This window comes from Marmota monax, unplaced genomic scaffold (assembly GCF_021218885.2).
Source record: "Marmota monax isolate L192 unplaced genomic scaffold, Marmota_monax_Labrador192_F-V1.1 WCK01_AAM20220418_F8-fsc00176, whole genome shotgun sequence".
Classification (NCBI taxonomy): Eukaryota; Metazoa; Chordata; class Mammalia; order Rodentia; family Sciuridae; genus Marmota; species Marmota monax.
Window position 1 is genome coordinate 14,565 of NW_026694774.1, and position 22,257 is coordinate 36,821.

At 34.4% G+C, this 22,257-nt stretch overlaps 1 protein-coding gene across 1 annotated transcript; it reads left to right on the plus strand.

Annotated features, from left to right (window-relative positions):
- Window positions 1-3,739: 3,739 nt before the first annotated feature.
- Cylc1 (cylicin 1) lies at window positions 3,740-18,214 on the plus strand (the record flags this gene model as incomplete). The annotated part of the gene is made up of 4 exons (XM_046425396.1): window positions 3,740-3,780; window positions 5,403-5,521; window positions 6,781-8,379; window positions 18,182-18,214. Coding segments are annotated over 4 exons (1,792 nt in total), but the record flags the coding sequence as incomplete, so codon positions are not given.
- Window positions 18,215-22,257: the final 4,043 nt, after the last annotated feature.

Here is a 22,257-nt window from a genome sequence, read left to right on the forward strand (position 1 = left end):
TGAAGTCTCCCATGATTATTGTATGGTGGTCTATTACACTCTTGAACTTGAGAAGAGTTTGTTTGATGAACATAGCTGCACCATTGTTTGGGGCATATATATTTATGAGTGTTATGTCTTGTTGGTGTATGGTTCCCTTAAGCAGTATGTAGTGTCCCTCTTTATCCCTTTTGATTAACTTTGGCTTGAAATCTATTTTAGTTGATATGAGTATGGACACTCCTGCTTGTTTCCGAAGTCTATATGAGTTATATGATTTTTCCCAACCTTTCACCTTCAGCCAATGTATGTCTTTTCCTATCAAATGCGTCTCCTGTATGCAACATATTGTTGGGTCTTGTTTTGTGATCCATTCTACTAGCCTGTGTCTCTTAATTGGTGAGTTTAAGCCATTAACATTTAGGGTTATTATTGAGATATGGGTTGTTCTTCCAGCCATATTTGTTTATTTATGTTACTAAACATGGTTTGTTTTCCTCTTTGATTATTTTCCCCCCTTTATTGTACTACCTCCCACTGTTGGTTTTCATTGTTATTTTCCATTTCCTCTTCCTGTAATGTTTTGCCAAGGATGTTTTGAAGAGATGGTTTTCTAGCTGCAAATTCTTTTAACTTTTGTTTATCGTGAAGGTTTTAATTTCATCTTCCATCCTGAAGCTTAATTTCCCTGGATACACAATTCTTGGTTGGAACCCATTTTCTTTCAGTGTTTGAAATATGTTATTCCAGTATCTTCTAGCTTTCAGAGTCTGTGTTGAAAGATCAGCTGTTATCCTGATTGGTTTACCCCTGAATGTAGTCTGCTTCCTTTCTCTTGTAGCTTTTAAAATTCTCTCCTTATTCTGTATGTTGGGCATCTTCATTATAATGTGTCTAGGTGTGGATCTCTTATGATTTTGCACATTCGGCGTGCTGTAGGTTTCTAGGATTTGGGATTCTGTCTCATTCTTCAAGTCTGGGAAGTTTTCTCATATTATTTCATTGAATAGATTGCTCATTCCTTTGGTTTGGACCTCTATACCTTCCTGTATCCCAATGACTCTTAAATTTGGTCTCTTTATGTTATCCCATATTTCTTGGATGTTCTGCTCATGGTTTCTTAACAGTCTTGCTGAGCTGTCTATGTTCTTTTCAAGTTGAAATACTTTGTCTTCATTGTCTGATATGCTATCTTCTAAGTGTTCTACTCTGCTGGTAGTATTCTCAATTGAGTTTTTAAGTTGGTTTATTGCTTCCTGCATTTCTAGGATTTCTGTTTGTTTGTTTTTTATAACCTCTATCTCCCTGTATAGTTGATCTTTTGCTTCTTGGATTTGTTTATGTAATTCATTGTCGAAGTGATCTTTCATTGTCTGATTTTGCTGTCTGATGTCTTCCTTGAGACTCCAGATCATCTGAAGCATGTATATCCTGAATTCTTTATCTGACATTCCATCTGCTGCAGATATTACCTCTTCTAAAGTTGAGTTGACCTGCATTGCTTGGGGTCCTTTCTTTCCTTGTCTTTTCATACTGCTCGCATTTCTTTCTGCTTGGTGAAACTGTTGTGTTATTGAAATTTTCCCCCTATATATTTATATTGCTCTTGTATAGTTGAAAAGTCTCCCTTGCAGGGGCGGGCAGCGGCTGTGCTCCTCCTCCAATTGGGGTAATCTGTCTACCACGCTGACGGGCTGCTGGGCCTGTTCTGCTGGTCGGTCGCAGGTCTGCCTGCCTTGCGGGCACGGGTGGCAGCTCTTTTCTGCCCCTACTCCAATTGGGGTGACATGTCTACCATGCCGGCAGGCCGCTGGGCCTGTTTCGCCGGTCTGTCGCAGGTCTGCCTACCTTGCGGGCACAGGCGAAGGCTCTGCTCTGCCCCTACACCAATTGGAGTGATGTGTCTACCATGCCAGTAGGCCGCTGGGCCTGTTCCGCCGGTCAGTCGCAGGTCTGCCTACCTTGCGGGCACGGGCGAAGGCTCTGCTCTGCCCCTACTCCAATTGGGGTGACGTGACTACCACACCGGCGGGTCACTGTGCCTGTTCCGGGCACGGGCAGCGGCTCTGCTCTGCCCCCCTGGATTGATGACAAAGTGAGAGAGACTTGGGTGTTTGTGACTCACTTTCTTTACCAGGAGACCAACTGTTTCTGTCGCCACTGTTATCGATGAAGTTATCTCCTCTGCTGCTTTCTGATGACATCAGATCTCTGCCATGTTGGTATCCCATGCGAATGGCAACATTTCGTTCCCTTTGCCAGGTGACCAAAGCAGCGGGTGGGTCCTGACCGGCCCTCACAAGCCCCGTCTCAATCCTGTTGCCACTGCCTATGAAGGCTCGGTTGGTATTTACCTCCACAGTATTCAGCAGGACCCGGACCAAGAAGCAGTTTCCGCGGGTTCTTTAGCCCTGGGCCAGAGCAGTTCCGGGAGCCAGAATTCGGCCGCTCCGGGCTCAGTGTATGTTCTGATAGGAGCAGGTTCCAAGAAGCAGTTTCCGCGGGTTCTTTAGCACTGAGCCTGAGTAATTTGTCTGCGAGACGCAGGCGAATGGCAGCCTGAAATTACCTGTTCTATAGCTGAATGAGCTGCGATCAGTCGAAAACAGGGATGGTGACGTCAGCTCTCCAAGATGGTGGCCGCTGGCTTCCTCTGTGGTCTGACTGGTGTGGAGAACTGAATTGGACCTCTTCCTTCCCCCTCTCAAACCCAGAATTCAGCACTGAGTACAGTGATTGCACAGCCGACTGGAGCCCGCAGAATCCACAGTGCTGTATCTTTGCATTGCTATCTCGTCATTTCCCAGCACGCACCGCAGACTCTAGCCACGGGGCGATTTGCTGAATAAGCAGCTTGACCCTCCGTGCGGACAAATCACTTGCGTTTGAGCCCCCGTAGCTGATCCTTGTGCAATGGAAATCCTTCCTCTAAGTTTTGGAGCACCCCAATTTTGCTGGAAATTCCTAACAAGATAGCTTTTAGCCATTCTAACTTGTCATTCTCCCGCACAGTGACGCGGTACACGGGGGTGATGCACTCCCTTCGCCGCCATCTTCCCCTCTCCCCCATTCTACTGTTTTGTATAACTAATTAGAACACACCAAATATTAAAATATAGTTCTGCTCATCAAGTCTCAGAATTGTTAGTGATATACTTTATATTATATGTGACATATATGAACTCATGAAATAAAGTTACTAGTCAAAAAAAAACACTAGTAGGTCATTGATTAATGTTTTTGAAAAAGTACAAATTTCAGAAATCTAAAATGTTTTCATTTTCAACACTATTTAGAGCAGTGGTTCTTAACCAGAGATCAGTATCAAAATCACCTTGAGATTTTTAAAAATATATACTTGATCAACCTAATCTAGAGATTGTAACCCAATCTAGCGATAGTTTTCTGATATTTTCATTTTTTTTAATTTCCAAATTCTCTTTTTACATCTAGTTTAAAACCACTAGCTTAGAAACTGTTTTACTCAGTGTCTTTTATAGACATTTTTAAGTTAGTTGTTATTTAATGATACATAAGGACTGTGTTTTGTGCTGGGTATTAGAGCTTTATTTTGGAAGTGAAAATAGTTTTGACTCAAATATAAATAGATTTCACTATTTTGATTTACTTTATTTTGTTTTTAAGAATTGATGATGAGAGATTTCATGGATTTACAAAGTGTAGTTATTGGATGATTATATTTATGGCTATTATTATTGATAATATAAATTCAATTAAAACATTTTTCTTTTTTTGACAGACAAGACGTGAACATCACAACATATGCTAATACCATTCCAAGTAAGAACTTAGTCTTTGAAGTTCAATTATTTTTTACAGTTTAAAATAATTTTAGCAAATAATGACTAGAATCTTCTGTTAAATATGACAAATCAATAACTTCCTTGAACTTGTGATAAAACATAATGAATGCATGTTTGTGTTCTGACCTTAATATGGGTCTGTATTAGCTAACTTAAAATGAAAGACTTGTTTAGCTTTTCCTTCCTCCTCATAGTATAAAATCTGCTTACTTATTTAACTTCATCTTGTGTCCAAAAATCAAAATTACAAAACCCAAATTAAGGAGAACAAATATAGTTAGAGAGGTGAATGTAATTACTGAACATACCATTTGTTGAAGAGCTGCAACTTTGGAAATTCTCATTAATATATTGAGCTGAAATAATTCATTATGCTACAATTTTTTCCAATAGTTCTTCCCTCTGGAAATATAGAAAGAAAACTGTAACATTGTGATTAAGAACATGAACTCAGAGGTCAACTTGTCTATATGTGAACCTTTACTATTTAATAGCTTTATGATTTGAGGGAAGAATTTAACTTCTATCAGTGCTTTATTTTTCTTCATTCATAAGAAATGGAGGTAATTGTCTTTTCTATTTCAAAGAGTTTTGTAATGAATAAGTGGGTTTATATATTAAGCACTTGGAACATAGTTTGACAATATTAAACACCACATAAATGTTAACAATTGAAATTATGTTATCACTACTACTACTACTACTACTACTCTCTCATATAGTAGCTCTTTAAATATATGAATAAATTGATCACATCTCTCACTAGACTCTTCATCTCCAGGAGAACTATCCTGAGTTTTGAATACCATTGCTCTTTTGAAATAGCTTATGAGTAATTTGATTTTCCTAATTATTCTATTCTGGATGCCCTCAAGTGTATATACGCCATTCTTTAAGAAGTTTTGTCATACTCACTACTTGGTTAATAGCCCTAAGTTCTATTATTTGGGATAATATTGAAGTGACAGTGGTGCTAAAACAAGCACTCAAAATTAATCAATCAAACATCATACTGAATAATTTATGGTGAGCATTGCACTAATTATTGTGGGAACTATAGAAGGAATCATAATATTATCTGCAATATAACCAAAATGGCATAAGGAAAACAAACCAAAACAAAGGAGATGATGTAGGCATTTGGAATGAAATAGTTAATCTTTATCTGTTTTCCATTCCTACTATTTTATTTTACCAAGATGATTTAGGTAAATATTTATGAAATTTTTAAATCCAGGAAATAAAATTATAAATGTTACATTAAGCAGAATTCAATATTAAACAGAGTAATTGATTTTTATTTTCCCTGATTACTATACAAATAAATTACAAGTCTCCAGAAAGAAGCTATATTTTGAGTTATCCTAAATATATATATATATATATATATATATATATATATATATAGATAGATAGATATATAGATATAGATATATATATATATAGATATATATAGATATAGATATAGATATAGATATAGATATAGATATAGATATATATAGATATAGATATAGATATATATATTGCTGAAGAATGTTTCAGTGTTGATGCAAGTGTTGCTATTAATTTCAAATTATTTGTTGCTTTCTCTCATTTTAGTCAGTGAAACTAGTGGAAAATCATGGAATCAAGAACACTTTGCTTGGACATTTCCCAGACCATCCATGCCAAGTAGAAAAGAGAAAGCAAGACCTTCAGAATTACAAATCACAGTTTCTGTAAGTAGGGAAAAGATTATTTTAAACTTAATCTAAATTGGTACAACCTATGTAAATAAGTCATATAAAAATAATCTAATACCTGGAAGCAGATTTTGAATTTATTTTTCTCTGTTGAACAGATTGCCTCAAACTTGTTTCAGATTAAACTCTTATTTGTACATGTTACTTTACATCAAAGTCATTACATAGCTAATGAATTAATCAATCTTGAAGTCTAATGCTATATCTGGTGGTTACTGTCAGAAAATGTTCACCAGCTACACACAAAAATAACCTAAAATTTGAATATTATAGCAGAAGTGATTTTGTGGTTTTGCAGCTTCCTATATTCTTTGATTTGCAATTGAGGCTACATGATACTAGAAGATTGAAGTTTACTATTCCTTCTATAAAATGAGTTATCCTATTAATTAGCAAAGCATAAAACTGGTATGCATGGGACACCTATTTTGCTATCACAATATTTTTAAAGCATCTCCCAAAGTTACAGCTAATGCATTCATTCAAAGGCCATTAATTATACTGGTAGTGATCCAAGAAGCATACTTCTCTTCGTGTTTCTCTTTTAATATCATATGGACATTGGATTGTTGGTGTCTCTACTGGAATATTCAAAGAGTATAATAAGTAAATATAAAATCAGTTTTTGTGGCAACTTATTAAAACCACATTTGACAAATCTTTGGATATGAGTTGAAAACCAGTTATAGCATTGCTACCCAAGTTTATGTAGATCAAATGAAATGTTTGTTTCATTTTTTTGTCCCCATTTTCAACAATACTCCACAGTCATGATCTCAGGTTTTAATTTTGACTAGAGACTTGAAAAGCAGAAATAGAAAGTTTGTTCTGAATAATACACCTATCACAAGAATATCCCTGATAAATTTCAAAGTCATCAGTTTTTCCTGGCTCAATCGGGGGGGGGGCATGCAGCATGTCAGAGATAATGTTCCAAAAGGACCACACTTTTGATTGTCAGGACAGATCATAGATATCATAGATCATTAAGAACTTGTTCCAATCCTAATATGAATCATTAAGAGTATCCTAACATTTCCCTTAAAGTCATATAATTTTCAAAGCAGAATTATGACACATACACATACACACACACACACACACAACCTTGAAATAGAAAAAATATTATATTCAATTTTGAATAGATTTTTAATGAAAAGATAAACTATTTCAATATGGCAATATGAAAATATAGAACATTCACAAATTCTCGTTATTCTAACTTAACTTTTCAGAGGCAAGACCAAAGAAAACTAGAGGAAGGTCAGAAGCCAGCTCATATATGGATAAGGCATTCTTTTAGAAAAATTTTTCAAAGGCCATCCATTTACCTAGCTATCGGGATACAGGCTCCATTCAGACATCATTATAATCCCAAAACCCGTGATATAAGGGCAGAAATTAAAACGTCAAAAGATGTTAAAAATAGAACAATTTTAGAGAATTATTCCAAGAAAGAAACAGGCCCATATGTAGCAAATCCAGAATCCAAGAAAATAGTAAAAGATGATAAGCCTAAAAGAATAAGTAAAGGAGATAAAACTCCATCAAAAACATCATTTGAAAGTGAAATATTTAAGAAATCAAAATCCAAATCAGAAAAAAATCCAGAATTCAAATATTCTAAGTTAGGCTCTAAAACATATTCAAATAAAGATATGAAGAATACAATGAATTCCAAGAAGAGAGATACTGAATCCACATACTCAAGAAACAATCCAAAGAAAGACTCTAAGGTGATCTTAAAGAAGAATTCTGATGGCAAATCAGAGACTTGCTCAATAAATATTTCAAATGTAGATTTAATTATGTATTTGGAGGAGATTGTTACTAAATTCATGGATGTCAATACATGGTCAAAGAATTATTCACAGAACAATTCAAAGAAAGATGCAAAGAAGGAAAAAAAGGAGGGGAAAAAGAAGGGCGGAAAGAAAGGCTCTGATGCAGAATCTGAAGACTCAAAAGATGCAAAGAAGAAGGATAAGAAAGGTGGAAAGAAGGATAAGAAGAAGGATTCAAAGAAGGACACAGAGTCTACTGATGCTGAATCTGAAGAGTCAAAAGATGCAAAGAAAGATGATAAGAAGGATAAGAAATCAAAGAAAGGTGACAAGAAGAAGAATTCAAAGAAGGACACAGAGTCCACTGATGCTGAATCTGAAGAGTCAAAAGATACAAAGAAAGATGATAAGAAGGATAAGAAATCAAAGAAAGGTGACAAGAAGAAGGATTCAAAAAAAGATGCAGCCTCTACTGAGGAGTCTGAATCTGAAGGGGATACCAAAAAAGGTAAAAAGAAGGGCAAGAAAGATGCCAAAAAGAAGAAGGATGCAGGATCTACTGATGCTGATTCTGAGTCTGAAGGGGATACCAAAAAAGGTAAAAAAGGTGAAAAGAAGGGCAAGAAAGATGCCAAAAAGAAGAAGGGTGAAGAGTATACTGAAAGTGAGACTGATGCAGAGGCAATAGATGGTAAGAAAGGTTCAAAGAAAGAGTCCAAGGATGCAAAGAAGGAAATAGAGTCTACTACGGATGACTCTGATAAATCACTAAATAAACAGGATTCTAAAAAGATAACTGAGGACTCAGATGCCACTTCCACAGATTCAAGGAAGGCACCAACAGACCTGAAGAGAGGTGGATCCAGAATGTCATCCAAAAAGACTACTTTCCAAGAAAAAGAGAAGCAAACAATTTCAGGTAGAGTTCCTCCAACAAGAGAAAGACCACCACTCCCTCCTTGTGAGCCTTTTTTACCATCACCTAAAGTGAAACGTGTCTCTCAGTGCAAGATGCCTCCTCCACCTCCAAAACAAAGATATGCTCCTTTGGTATGTTTACTCCTGTTTTATTTTTCAGGGAAAAATATATTTTTAAATTTAAGACTTTTAAAAGTTTGAATTTTCATATTTTCTAAAGAATAGCCCTCTTTTAATTGTAATATTGTACAAATTTGGTCTCAGAGGCAGGAGAGATTATAAGTACTGTGAAATGTCTTAAAAGAGTAGCAAAACAAATGTTAACATTTTAGAGAATAAGAATTATTTGGACTATAGCACAGGGAAGTGGATCTTAGTTTAAGAAAACAAATTAATTTTAAGTAAGGTCATTTAACAAAAATGATTAACTGCTCTATACTTACCTAAATCAAAATTGAAAACTGACTAAAACTTCTACATTGGCAGATTTAATTGATATATGAAGTCATTTCCTGGGAAGTTGCTGAATATAGTAAAAGCTCAATTAAGTAATATCTACTCATAGCAGTTGGTAATATCCCAAAATTCAGATGTGCAAAAATTGTTATTTAATCTGAGTCTGGACTAAACATTTTTTGTGAGTTATCATCTTTACTGATACCAGAAAATGAATATTAACTGTCCACAAGTAACCCGGTCTCCTTTGGTTTCTAACAGTCACTTTCAGGTTAACTCCATTTCTTTGGAGGTAAATACCATGTATATTTAGCTTCTATTTTTTTCTCATTCAACAGATTATGTCTTCCTTCTCCATTCCTCAAGTAGTCTTTCTTTAATGTTTATTTTTTTAGTTGTAGTTGGACACAGTACCTTTATTTCACTTATTTATTTTTATGTTGTGCTGAAGATCGAAACCAGGGTCTCACATGTGCGAGGCAAGTGCTGTATCACTGAGCCACAATCCCAGCCCCTCAAATAGTCTTATTTTAGGGGAAATATTTAAAAATGTATCACTTTGGAAGGATGGTTTCTGGTTCCACATGCCTCACTTTCTGGTTCTCTTTAGTTTTTGGTTGAGGTTTAACTCATATGTATGGTTTCTGAACATCAATGTGTTTCTTTGCTCTCACAGTATTTATTGCCTATTCTCAGTATAGTGGGACTAATACCCTCTGTCATGCAAAATACAGATCATCTGTAGTTATGGTGAGGTCTTAATCTTAAGCTTCTCATTTTCCTTTATTGCCTCTTCCTATCACTCTACCTTTCTTTCCTCCTCTTTCTACTCTCCGCTCTCCTCCTCTTCTTTGACTCTTTCAAGGAGCTTCAGTTTCTATTCTACTCTGGTAGGCAATTCATTTTACCCTATATCCCAAGTTTCTATTTTTGGTTTATAATAAAACTATGTACAGACGTCCACTTGCATTCCATATATTAATAACAGTTTAAAAATTAGAAACTTTTTTATATTTCTCACAAGACCTACTTCTGAAGCCCATTTTTCTCCCAGTATTTTCATAAAGCCTGCTTTGCAACTCAAATGTGATTAACGACCCCTTGTTTTACATGATATCTTTTCTCTGAACCTTATGGACTGAGTCAATGGATGGGTAGCCACCAGGTCGACAAAACTTACAAGGAATTAAAATACACTGGAGAATAATTTTAAGGTAATTGTGAAAAATTACCCTCAAATATCTACATTTATTACAAAAAGCAGTTTTGATAAAAATAAGTAAATTATGAGAAAAATTATAGCCAATGACTACATTTAATTAAGAAAATAAGAAATAATACCTATTCTCCTTAATAAAATTCCTTTACATATTCCCAGTCCAGGTAGGCTTTTCCACCTTTATCATTCTACTGAAACTGCTCTTCTAAAGGTTACCAAATACCATTTTTGTGGCCACAGACACTGGTTTCTCCTCTCTCTCTCCATGTTATTCTGCCATCAAAAAACTTTTAAACTAACCATTCTTTCCTTCTAGAAACACTTTCTATACTTAATATTTGTGACACTGTGCTCTCCTATTTTCATTTCTGTTTGGTGGTAGCTTATAATCACCTCCATTCTATCTTCTGCTTCACCATTAAATATTGTAATGACACAAGTCTTGCTCTTGACTTTTAATATATGCCATCCACATTGCTGAATTAACCAAATCCAATGGCTTTAAGTGCCATCTATGTACTAATGATTCTAAACTTAACATCTTTAGCCTTGCTTTTCCCATTGAGATCTAAATTCTTACTCCAAGTGCCTGCATGAAATCTCCACTATATTATCTACTAGGCGCCTCAACACAATATGTCTCAACAATCTTTCTTTTACATTTATTTATTTATTTGTTTGTTTGTTTGTTTGTTTGTTTGTTTGTTTGTTTGTTTTGGGACTGGGAATTGATCCCAGGGGATTTGTACATCCCCAGCCCATTTTATTTTACATATAGTTTTTGAGATAGGGACTTACTAATTTCTAAGAGGCTGGCCTCAAATTTGCAAAACTGTCTCAGCCTCCTGGGCTACAGGGATTACAGGTCTGCACCATCATGCCCAGCAGTAGATGGAGTTTTATTTGCACAGAGTATGGAACTCAGGGGTACTTTACCACTAAGCTACATTCCAAGGCCACACCTCTTTTTTGAGGTAGGGTCTGGCTAAGTTGTCAAGGCTCACCTTGAACTTGTGATTTTTCTACCTCAGCCACCCAAGTAATTGAAATTCAGGAGTGTGCCACTAAGCATAGCAACTCAGTAACACTCTTAACCTCTCCTAAAATCTGTTCCTACTCTAGCCTCTGTCTTATCAAATGGCACCACTATCCAACTATTTGAGATTTTAAATCCCGAATACAATATGAATTTCTCTTTTCCTCACCCCTAACATGTAATCAACTAGTAAGATATAGCTACCTTATAACCTGAAGCAGCACAGTTTTCTTCATCTCCAAAACTACCACTTTAATGACCCAAATCATCAACATTGTCTTTCTGGAATACTATGAAAGTTTCCAACTAGTGTACCAATATAATGCTTAAAAGATTTTGGTGGATTCCCATTGCAATCAGGATAGAGTCAAATTCCTTACTCTTGTTTTCAGTCCCTACATTATCCAGCTGCTACCCTTTTTTTCACCCTTAAATTGTATCACTTTTTGCCTTTTATTTAGCTATCTAGCTGAATTAGCATTCTTTTTCTTTCTCATACATATCAAAGCCATTTACTCACCAAGTCTTTGATTTATATTGTTCTCTCTGAATAGAAAACTCATTACTTAGTTTTTCAGCTTAAATGTGGTCTTCAGAGAAGCCTTCCTTAATTACCCCGCTTACCCACTGTCCATTAGATCTCTAAAACCTGAATCCTACTTTATTTCTCTTCACTGAATTTATCTTTATTTTCAAATTAATTGCTGATTAATATTTTTTTAAAATATCTTTATTTACTTATTTTTATGTGGTGCTGAGGATCGAACCCAGGGCCTTGCACACGCTAGGCAAGCGCTCTACTGCTAAGCCACAACCCTAGCCCAATATTTTTAAAATTATAATCATTGTTAGAATTCAAGTTCCCTGCAGGAAGTAATTTTTTTCTTTATTGCTATATGCACAATTTCAACAGCAGAACCTGAACTATATTTATTGTGTGGAGAATTTGGTCTCTCCAAAGAGCTAACAAGTTCACATCATGATAACTGAATTTCTGAAACCCGTTGTTCTACATTTAGTAAGACATGATTATCCTACCACCAAAATATACCCTGAATCAGTCAATTTTTCTACATTTTCATAACTAATAGTACCAATCATCCTCCTTCTTCACCACTTCCTCCTCTTCCTCCTCCTCCTCCTCCTCATCATCATTATCATTATCTCTCCAATATCTGTGCTAGCCATAATAGACAAGGTATTTGAAGTGGGATTTTTTTTAAGTGCATTGTGCATTCTAAGTGTCTGGAAAAATATTTATATTTATACTTTTCATTTAGTGTTGAAGAATATATGAACAGATTGTGTTAATAAGTCTTAGGTTTCCTTTAGTAGGGATTCAAAGAATCACGTCATATTCTCTTTCCATCCCCATTCGAGTTCTACTGAGCTTCACAGCAGAACATAAACAAAGTTACTGTCACATTTCAGGGTTAGCTCTGTTAACACTCTTGTATTAAGATAGCTTTGACTTGAATCCTTGGTCTACATCTTACTACCAATACTGTTGAGTACTTTCTTAATCATTTGGAACACCACATTTCAGAATTGCAAAATGGGGTATTAAAAAGACCTTTTTCATAGGAAAATTAAGCATGTACATTGCTTAGTGTAGTGTATGGCATTGTATTTTGCATAACCCTGAAGCTCTCCTCTCCTCCTATTATATTTCCCAAAAATATATAGGTGGATTTTAATTTTATTCAGATTATATAAATAAAATTAAAAAGAAAAAGATTCTGTGGAAAATGTTCAAGTCTATAAGTAAACCAACCAATATTCTCAACTGTTGTTGTTTTCTCTAGAAAATTGATTAATTGATAATGCATTTTGTTTTCCATCAAGTATTATCATTTACTGAGCCAAAAAAAGATTATATGGAATTACATGATTGTAATTTAATAGCCTAGACAGAAAGACTCATATATACGTTCCAGATTTTAATTTTTTTCTGCTTACTTCCATATCTATAAATAATATCTTTACATATATGCTTCTTAATTTTACACATTTTCTATTGATTTTCTACCATGTTTATGTAATATGTTCTAAGGACCTCACATTCCTTCTTCTAGTATGGTTCAACCTTTATTTTTATTTCTTTATTAAGTCCATTTATGACTTTAAATATTATATTTTGAAATTTTTGCCTAGTTTCCTTACTCTTTAAGTTCTTTCCTGTTGCTACTAGTTCTTCATTTAAAATTGCTCATTTTAATTAGCATGTTATAATTCTTCAGATTATTATGTCATATTTATACATGCACATAATTTGATCAGATTCATTCCCCTGAAACTTTCCTTTCCCTCCCCTCCACCTTCTGCATGATTCACTTTCTCTATTCTAATATCCATTTTCTTTTTATTATTATTAATTTAATCATTTCATTGTAGTTATATGTAAAACCTGTATTTGTTGTGGTGTATTTGTACATGAATATAGCATAATTTGGTAGTTTTCCTTCTCTAGTACCACCTGATGCACTACACTATTCCCTCCCTCTCGATCCCCTTGTCTGTTCTGTTATTCTCCCTTCTATTTTCATGAGATCCCTTTTTTATACATTATTTTCCTTCTCAATAGATTCCAAATATGAGAAAAAAAACGTTTGAACAGTCAATTTCTGAGTCAGGATTATTTCATTTAGTATGATGTACCTCCTGTTGTTCCTCCATTTAACAGTAAATGACATAATTTCATTTTATTTTTTATGGCTGAGTAAGCCTCCATAGTATACATGATTTCCTATAGTGATCTTTCACCAAATTCTATGGCTTTGTCTCTATTGACATTTCCTTGTCACCTTTTGTCTTTATCAGAAATATATCTCTTCCTGTAATATCCCTGAATGTTTACTCTCATATTTGTTTCCTCCTCTTCTCATATCACTATTTCTCTATCTCAGTTTCTGATACTTACACTTTTTTCCATGTGCAATTCAATATTGTTTTTTTATGGCTCAGTTTTTAGACGTTCATTCTTCTCTACATATTCTATTTGGAAGCATTTTTATATTATTATTTCTTCCATTTTGCATTTCTATTTTTATTTTTTCATACCTCTGAAGGAATAAAATATATCTCTAGACTGTTCTCTTATCCAAAAGCTCACCTGTTATTTCTTATATTTAATCAATTTATAGTTGCAGATGGGAAAAAAAGGATTTGAGATTTAAATTTATCTTTAAATTGTATTTTTGTGCATGAGTGATTTGAAATAAATCCTCTATAAATAATAGTATCTAACCTACTCATTATAATAAATTATTCTTATGTTCAAATGAGAAAGAAGTTAAAAGAGTTTTGTAAATGACAAATTATTATATAAATACAATGATTTATTATAGTTATTACTGCCTTTTGCCTTCTTTATATTACTCCCATTTTTCTTCAGTACCCCCTTCTTTTGTTATTTACTTCAAAACACAACTTTCCCTCCAAAAAATAACACATTTTTTTCTATTTTTTGGTTGACATTAATATTATCTTCCAAACAAACTGAAAATCCCCCATTGGCATTGACTAAATTCTTATATTCACCATAGCACCAGAATGTTGTTCTGCATGCTGAATATGATTAATAAATATCTGTTGATTAACATGGAGATTTTGCCAGCAGAAGCCATGGCTTTATTTTTAACTTGAACATTACATTTTTATTTGGATTTTTTGTAATATTCATTTGACTCATCAATTTAACTTTCTCCATTTTATCTGAATTATCTTTTGCAAACTTTGCTGGATTCTGTTGACCCTATCTTGAAAATATACCTAGAATTTAATTGCTACCCATTAACTGTGTTGTGATGCTGCAAGTCTAAGCAATTGTTATCACTCTCCTGAATTACTGCAGTAACTGTATAAGAGATCTTTATGCTTTTAATCTTTCCTCATTGTATTATCACCAAATTATGCTGTTCTATCCTGTGCATGAATGAATATCTGACAACAAATCCTACTGTTGTGCATAGTTATTATGCACCAATAAATAAGTTTAAAAAGAAGACTTAAAAATGTCCCCTTGAATATCAGATTATGTCACCCTATGCTTACAACTCCTGTAACAAAGGGAAGGGGCATATGAAACTTTTGGGGAGTGAGTGAAGTGTTCAATGTCTTGACTGCAGGAGTGTTTTGACAACTGTATGTCTGTAGAAACCCATCAACCTGTAAATTGATGTAGTTTGTTTTATATCCATTTAATCAACAAAGCTGTTTAAAACAAAGTTGATGAAAATATATGATACTTAGAATCAGCAGAATTAAATTAAAACTGAAAGAAACAAACTAACCTGAAAAAACTCTATAATGCCAGAATAAATGACAAAATGTTTACAATTTTCAACAAAGCCCTAGATAATATGACTCACTTTTACCTCTTATTTCATTTTTTTTCTACTTTGTCAACCTGATTTAACCACATTGGCTCCTCCACTATTCCTTGAATAACCCAGGAATATTATTTAGGGGTATATAGTTGTCATTTCCTCTACCTAGAGTATTCTTTCCATAGATTTCTGCATGGTTAACTCCCTTACTTCTTCAAAAATTTGCTCACCTGTCAAATTCTCAATGAGGCAACTCTGACCTCATTATTTAAAAGTGCAACTGTTGGGCATGGTGGTGCTTACCTGTAATCCCAGCATCAGAAAGCTGAGGCAGGAGGACGGAAAATTCAGCTCCAGCCTCAGCAACTTATGGAGGCCCTAAGCAACCCAATAAGACCCTGTCTATAATAAAATACAAAAAAAAAAAAAAAAGGCTGGGGATATGGCTCAGCAGTTAAGTGCCCCTGGGTTCAATACGTGGTACCAAAAAAATGCTATTCTTCCCCTTCACACTCTCACCCTTATCTCATCTACATGTTCATTAATTTGCTACCTTCCAATATTTAATTTAATTATTTATTATGTTGGTTGTGGATTGTACATACCCTTTGCTAGAAAAGCAAACTCCTTAAAGCTAAACTCCTTGCTTTGCTTACTAATATATCTGAAATGACCTAAAAAGTGTCTGGCACTCAATATTTGTTGAATAAGTAGATGATATTTCTTAGATAAGTAGGGAGAAATGAATGAAATAATTATTGGACAGTTACATGAACACAGGATGGAGTTATTATGAATTTTTGGTGTGCTCAGTCTATGAACTAATCTATTCATTAGTTGAATAATGGTGAAGAAACTGATATTTAAGCTGGATCATGAAGGATGAGGAAAATTTTGACAGACAGACAATAGAAAAGTTTCTATCCAAAACTACTCAACTAACGCAACTGTGAAATTGTATTAAGAGATGGAACATTAAAAGATGATTCTGAAAGAGTATGTTAACTGAGTAATAACTGTCATAGTAGTCAGAATAAAAGGCTAAAGCCCATAAAAGCAGCAACAGGATATTTTGACACCACTCCAAAAGTTTATTACAAGAAATAAGTAAAACCTCTAACAGGAGGAAGGGAAATTAAGTTCTGATTTATATGAGGATAATTTCTTAAATGCATTTTTAATCTATATACTTTCCAAATAATGTTTTGCTTGTGTTGTAATTATTGATTTTCTGCTACTTTCTGGCACTCTAAGAATGCATCCAATTAATCTACCCTTTCCTCCTCACCTACCATGAGGCTTCATGTCCTATTGTTGGACCCCGGCTGTCAATAATAAATTCTAATTCCACAATATCACTTCCTTGTACAATGTCCCATTATTTGGACATTTTCAAAAATTTTTCATTTTCAGAGCTATCAAGTTAACTTACCAAGAAGGCATTAAGTTTGTTTTTTGTTATTCTTCCACCAATAATTATAGTTTAACAAAGGAGTTTAAAAATGCTAAAGCTACAGATCTAAAAAATGCATTTGGATTTGGAATAATGTGGAATGCTTTAGAATGCAAGGCATCTGTAGTGCATCTCCCAAATCACAATATCTAGATAGAAGTAATTCCACATGTATTTAAAGCTAGATCTAATCAACACTTTACCTCAATTATTTGGGAAGCATAGCAATGTTTGAAAGAATATTGAACTATTAATCAAGAGTGCTGAAGAGGCACATTTCTGAGAATAAAATCAAAATCCTTATAAGATTAAATCAGAAAAGGGCTAAGGATATAGTTCAGTGGTGCAATGTTTGCCTAGCTTGCATGAGGCTCTGAGTTCAATCCTTAGTATAGGGGAAAAGTTAAACAAAAATAAGAGATAATTTGTGCAGGAAGAAATAAATATGAGATATAATCATGAAAATGTGTTGACTATGGGTAGCTATCAATCTAATCAACCCTATGGGGTAATTTCACCTCTAATAATTCAACAAAACACACACACATATATCATAAATACAGCAAATATAATTTTGTATTTATTATTTATGTAATAGATATATTGCAGCTGTTGAAGCTTCAAAGACAGTGGTGCATTTATTCACTGATGATTACAGAAGGAGACCTATGCAAACTTTCCTACCTTCTTCTGGGTGTATGTGGGAATATGTAGAAAGAATCATAAATGATGACTGCAATGCAATCTATAAGAGAAAGACTTTGGAATTAAATTAAATATATAAAATTAAGGGAATGCTATAGTAAAACATGAAACAGAATAATACACTTTCATGGAAATGATAATTATGAAACATAGAGAATTAGAAGGAAAAGATAAAACCATAATATTAATAGAGGCAGCAGAGAATACTATCATATTCCAGCTAGAGAAAAATCTATATGTGAATGACACATCTCTATAGTAGACACATTTACAACTAAAAATATTTGTATCATCCTGGTAAAATTTGCAGTTACTATCAGTTATTTTTAAATCCATTTTATGTTATATTTTCATCTTTAGACATTCTAGTCCACTAAAATAGTTAGTAGTTAAAAAGTGAGAGATTATACTGATGAAGTGATAATGATGTACTTTGATTCATGTACAAATAATGGTGACTAGTCTCGCATTCATTAATTCTCACCCTTCACTGGACATTATCATCACTCAGGAAGCTTGATCAGCATGCACATTGCTAGACTCAATGTTCAGAGATTTTGATTTGGTAGATCTGGAGTCCAGGAACCTGCATTTTTAAGAATAAATAATAAAAATGATATCCAAGTATCCTTCCATGTATTAATTATATGCTTTGGTATGGTCTGCAACACATCAGGGGTTTTCTATATTTAATAATGTTTTCTGTTTTATTTTCATCTTTCTGCTTTATTCCTCAGCCTGAAGCAAAGTGGATTCATAAGCTGCTTTAAAGAACAACTAAGCAGTTGGTTTCACAGAATGGCCTTAGAATAAGCACCAACTACTACTCTCCAAAGAGCATTACTACTTCTGGGGAACTGTAATAAATAAAAACAATTCTTTCACGGGAACCAGGGACTTATTTTTTGCATATAATTTATTAAGGTACTTTAGAGAGTTTTGTTTTTATTACATGCCTCAACTACTGAGACCAAAATAATATAGCATTTTACCTCTGTTTCTAAAGTGAAGCTGCAGCTTCACTTTAGAAACAATTTCTGAGTTTGGGTTAAAAAGTAGCAGTCTTACTTTATATGACTGTATCATGTTTTGTTAAACTTATTTTTTAAATTTTTATTTGTTCTTTTTAGATATACATGAAAGTAGAGTATGTTTTGACATATTATACACACACGTAGCACAACATATTCTAATTAGAAACCCATTCTTTATGTTGTACATGATGTAGAGTTAGTTTCACGGGTTGTGTATTCATATATGGACATAGGAAAATTGTGTCTGATTCATTAAATTTCTCTTTTACTTAGCATTCCAGCAACTATACAAATAATGAAATAAAGTGCCACAGTCTGGCTGGGCACAATTCAGGAGCCACTTGTCAAAAGAAACGAACTTTATTTTTAGAACACACACACCAAACCACACAGCTCCTCAGGAAAAACCTTCAGAGCCCAACTGCCACCACCGGCTTCCCACAAGCCTGTCAATCTCCCCCACTCCTCCTACTCTTGAGGCCGATTGGCTGGGTTGCGTGGGCGGAGCCAAAAAAGTCCCCCAATGAGCAGCTACTGGTCTGAAAGGGCGGGGAAACAGCCCAATGAGCATCACCGCAGAGGAGCCAGTCAGTTGGCAGCTAGAAGTTTGCTGGGGCTGCTGTGAGCCAATCATCAGCTGGCAGCTGGAAGTTTGCTGGCAGCTGGAAGTTTGCTGGGGCCTCTTTGGCTGTGGCTCTCAACAATAAAGCATAACTTCTGTACCCTTAAAAGAAAAAGTAAGTTATATGCAGATAAACCTGGCAAGATTCTTTGACCAAATATTTGACTATTTCTTGAAACTTATCCTAAGACTATTCTAGTAATTTCCTTATAAAATTCAGTTGTAGCAAGAATTCTGCTAAATCAGTTTAGTAAGAACCCCTATCCTAATTATCTGATCATCTTTTAGATAGAATTAGTTTCCTCATATTCTACCATCCTTGAAGTGATATCTGATATCCAAAGTATCCTGTTAGGAGAGTTTACCCAGAGATTTTCCTTAACACTAAATGTAACTGTTTAGAATTTTCCATCTACTGATTACCTCTTCCTTGGCTATAAATTCCCACCTATCCATGATATATGAAGAGTTGACACCAATCTTTCATCATACACTGCTAGATCCAATTACTATTGTCACTGTAATTATCATAACATTCCACTCTTGAATAAAGTCTGCTTACCATCCTCAATAAAAGTCATTGGATATTGTTTTCTTTAATTCCTATCCCCCACACAGCTGTACAGAGAGATCTAAGCTTAAACATTGAACATTTTACTCTTTAGGTTATAGCATTTTTTCTTTCTTTTTCCTGAACTTTTAAAAATTTACATGACAGCAGAACGCATTACGATTTTTATTACACATATAGAACACAATTTTTCATATCTCTGGTTGTATACAAAGTATATTCACACCAATTTTTGACTTCATACATGTACTTTGGTTAATAATGACCATCACATTCCACCATCATTTCTAAACACATGCCCCCTCCCTTACCCTCCAAACCCTCCACCCTATCTAGAGTTAGTCTATTCCTCCCATTCCCCCTCTCCCTAACCCACTATGAATCAGCCTCCTTATATCAGAGAAATATTCAGCATTTGTTTTGTGGGGGATTGGCTAACTTCACCTAGCATTATCTTCTCTAACTTCATCTTTTTACCTGAAAATGTCATGATTTTATTCTCTTGTATTGATGAGTAATATTCCATTGTGTGTGTGTGTGTGTGTGTGTGTGTGTGTATATATATATATATATATATATATATATATATATATATCATTATTTTTATCCATTCATATATTGAAGGGCATCTAAGTTGTTTCCACAGTTTAGATATTGTAAATTTGCTGCCATAAAACATTGATGTGGCTGTTGTCCTGTAGTATGGTGTTTTTAAGTCCTTTGGGTACAGGAAGAGGAGAGGGATAGCTGGGTCAAATGTTGGTTCCATTCCCAATTTTCCAAGAAATCTCCATACTGCTTTCCATACTGGCTGTACCAATTTGCAGTCCCACCAGCAATGTATGAGTATACTTTTTCCCCACATCCTTGCCAACACTTGTTGTTGTTTGACTTCATAATGGCTGCCATTCTGACTGGAGTTAGATGGTATCTTAGAGAAGTTTAATTTAAATTTCTCTGCTTGCTAGAGATGATGAGCATTTTTTCATGTATTTGTTGATTGATTGTATATCCTCTTCTGAGAAGTGTCTGTTCAGGTCCTTGACCCATTTATTGATTGGGTTATTTGTTTGTTGTTTTCATTTATATAAAACTTCTTGAGTTCTTTATATACCCTAGAGATTAGTATACTATCTGATTGTGAGGGGTAAAAATTTGCTCCAAAGATGTAGGCTCTCTATTCACCTCACAGATTGTTTCTTTTCCTGAGAAGAAACTTTTTTGAGTCCATCCCATTTATTGATTCTTGATTGCCAAAGGAGTCTTATTAAGGAAGTTGGGGCCTAAACCCACATGATGGAGATGAGGGCCTGTTTTTTCGTCTATTAGATTCAGAGTCTCTGGATTTATTCCTAAGTCCTTAATCCACTTTGAGTTGAGTTTTGTGCATGGTGAGAGATAGGGGTTTAATTTCATTTTGTGGCATATGGATTTCCAGTTTTCACAGCACCATTTGTGAAGAGGCTATCTTTTCTTCAATGAATGTTTTTGGCACCTTTGTCTAATATAAGATAATTGTAATTTTATGGGTTAGTCTCTTTGTCCTCTATTCTGTACCACTGGTCTATCAGTCTGTTTTGGTGCCAATACCTGCTGTTTTTGTTACTGTTGCTTTGTAGTATAGTTTAAGGTCTGGTATAGTGATGCCACCCACTTCATTCTTCCCACTAAGGATTTATTTAGCTATTCTGGGTCTTTTATTTTTCCAGATGAATTTCATGATTGCTTTTATTTTTCTATGAGAAATGACATTGGGATTTTGATACAAATTGCATTAAATCTGTATAGTGCTTTTGGAAGTACAGTCATTTAGATAATATTAATTCTGCCTATCCAGGAGCAAGGTAGATCTTTCCATATTCTAAGGTCTTCTTTGACTTCTTTCTTTAGGGTTCTGTAATTTTCATTATGTAGATCTTTCACCTCTTTCATTAAGTTGATTCCCAAGGTGTTTTTTTTTTTTTCTTTTGTGTTTCTGTTTTGGTTTTTGTTTTTGTTTTTGATTTTTTTTGAGGTGATTGAAAATGGGGTAGTTTTCCTCATTTCCCTTTCTGAGGATTTGTCACTGATATACAGAAATGCCTTTGATTTATGGGTGTTGGTTTTATATCCTGCTACTTTGCTGAATTCATTTACTAGTTATAGAAAATTTCTGGTTGGAACTTTTAGGGTTTTCTAGGTATAGAATCATGTCATTATGAAATAGTGCCAATTTGACTTCTCCTTTTCCTATGTGTATCCCTTTAATTTCTGTCTAATTGCTCTGGCCAGTGTTTCAAGAACTATGTTAAATAAAATTAGTGAAAGGGGGCATCCCTGTCTCATTCCAGGTTTTAGAGGGAATGCCCTCAATTTTTCTCCATTTAGAATGATGTTGGCCTGGGGTTTAGCATAGAAAGTTTTTAAGATGTTGAGGTATATTCCTGTAATTTCCAGTTTTTCTAGTGTTTTGAACATGAAGGGGTGCTGTATTTGGTCAATGTTTTTTTCTGCATCTATTGAGATGATCATATGATTATTATCTTTAAGTCTATTGATGTAATGAATTACATTTATTGAACCAACCTTGCATCCCTGGGATACTTG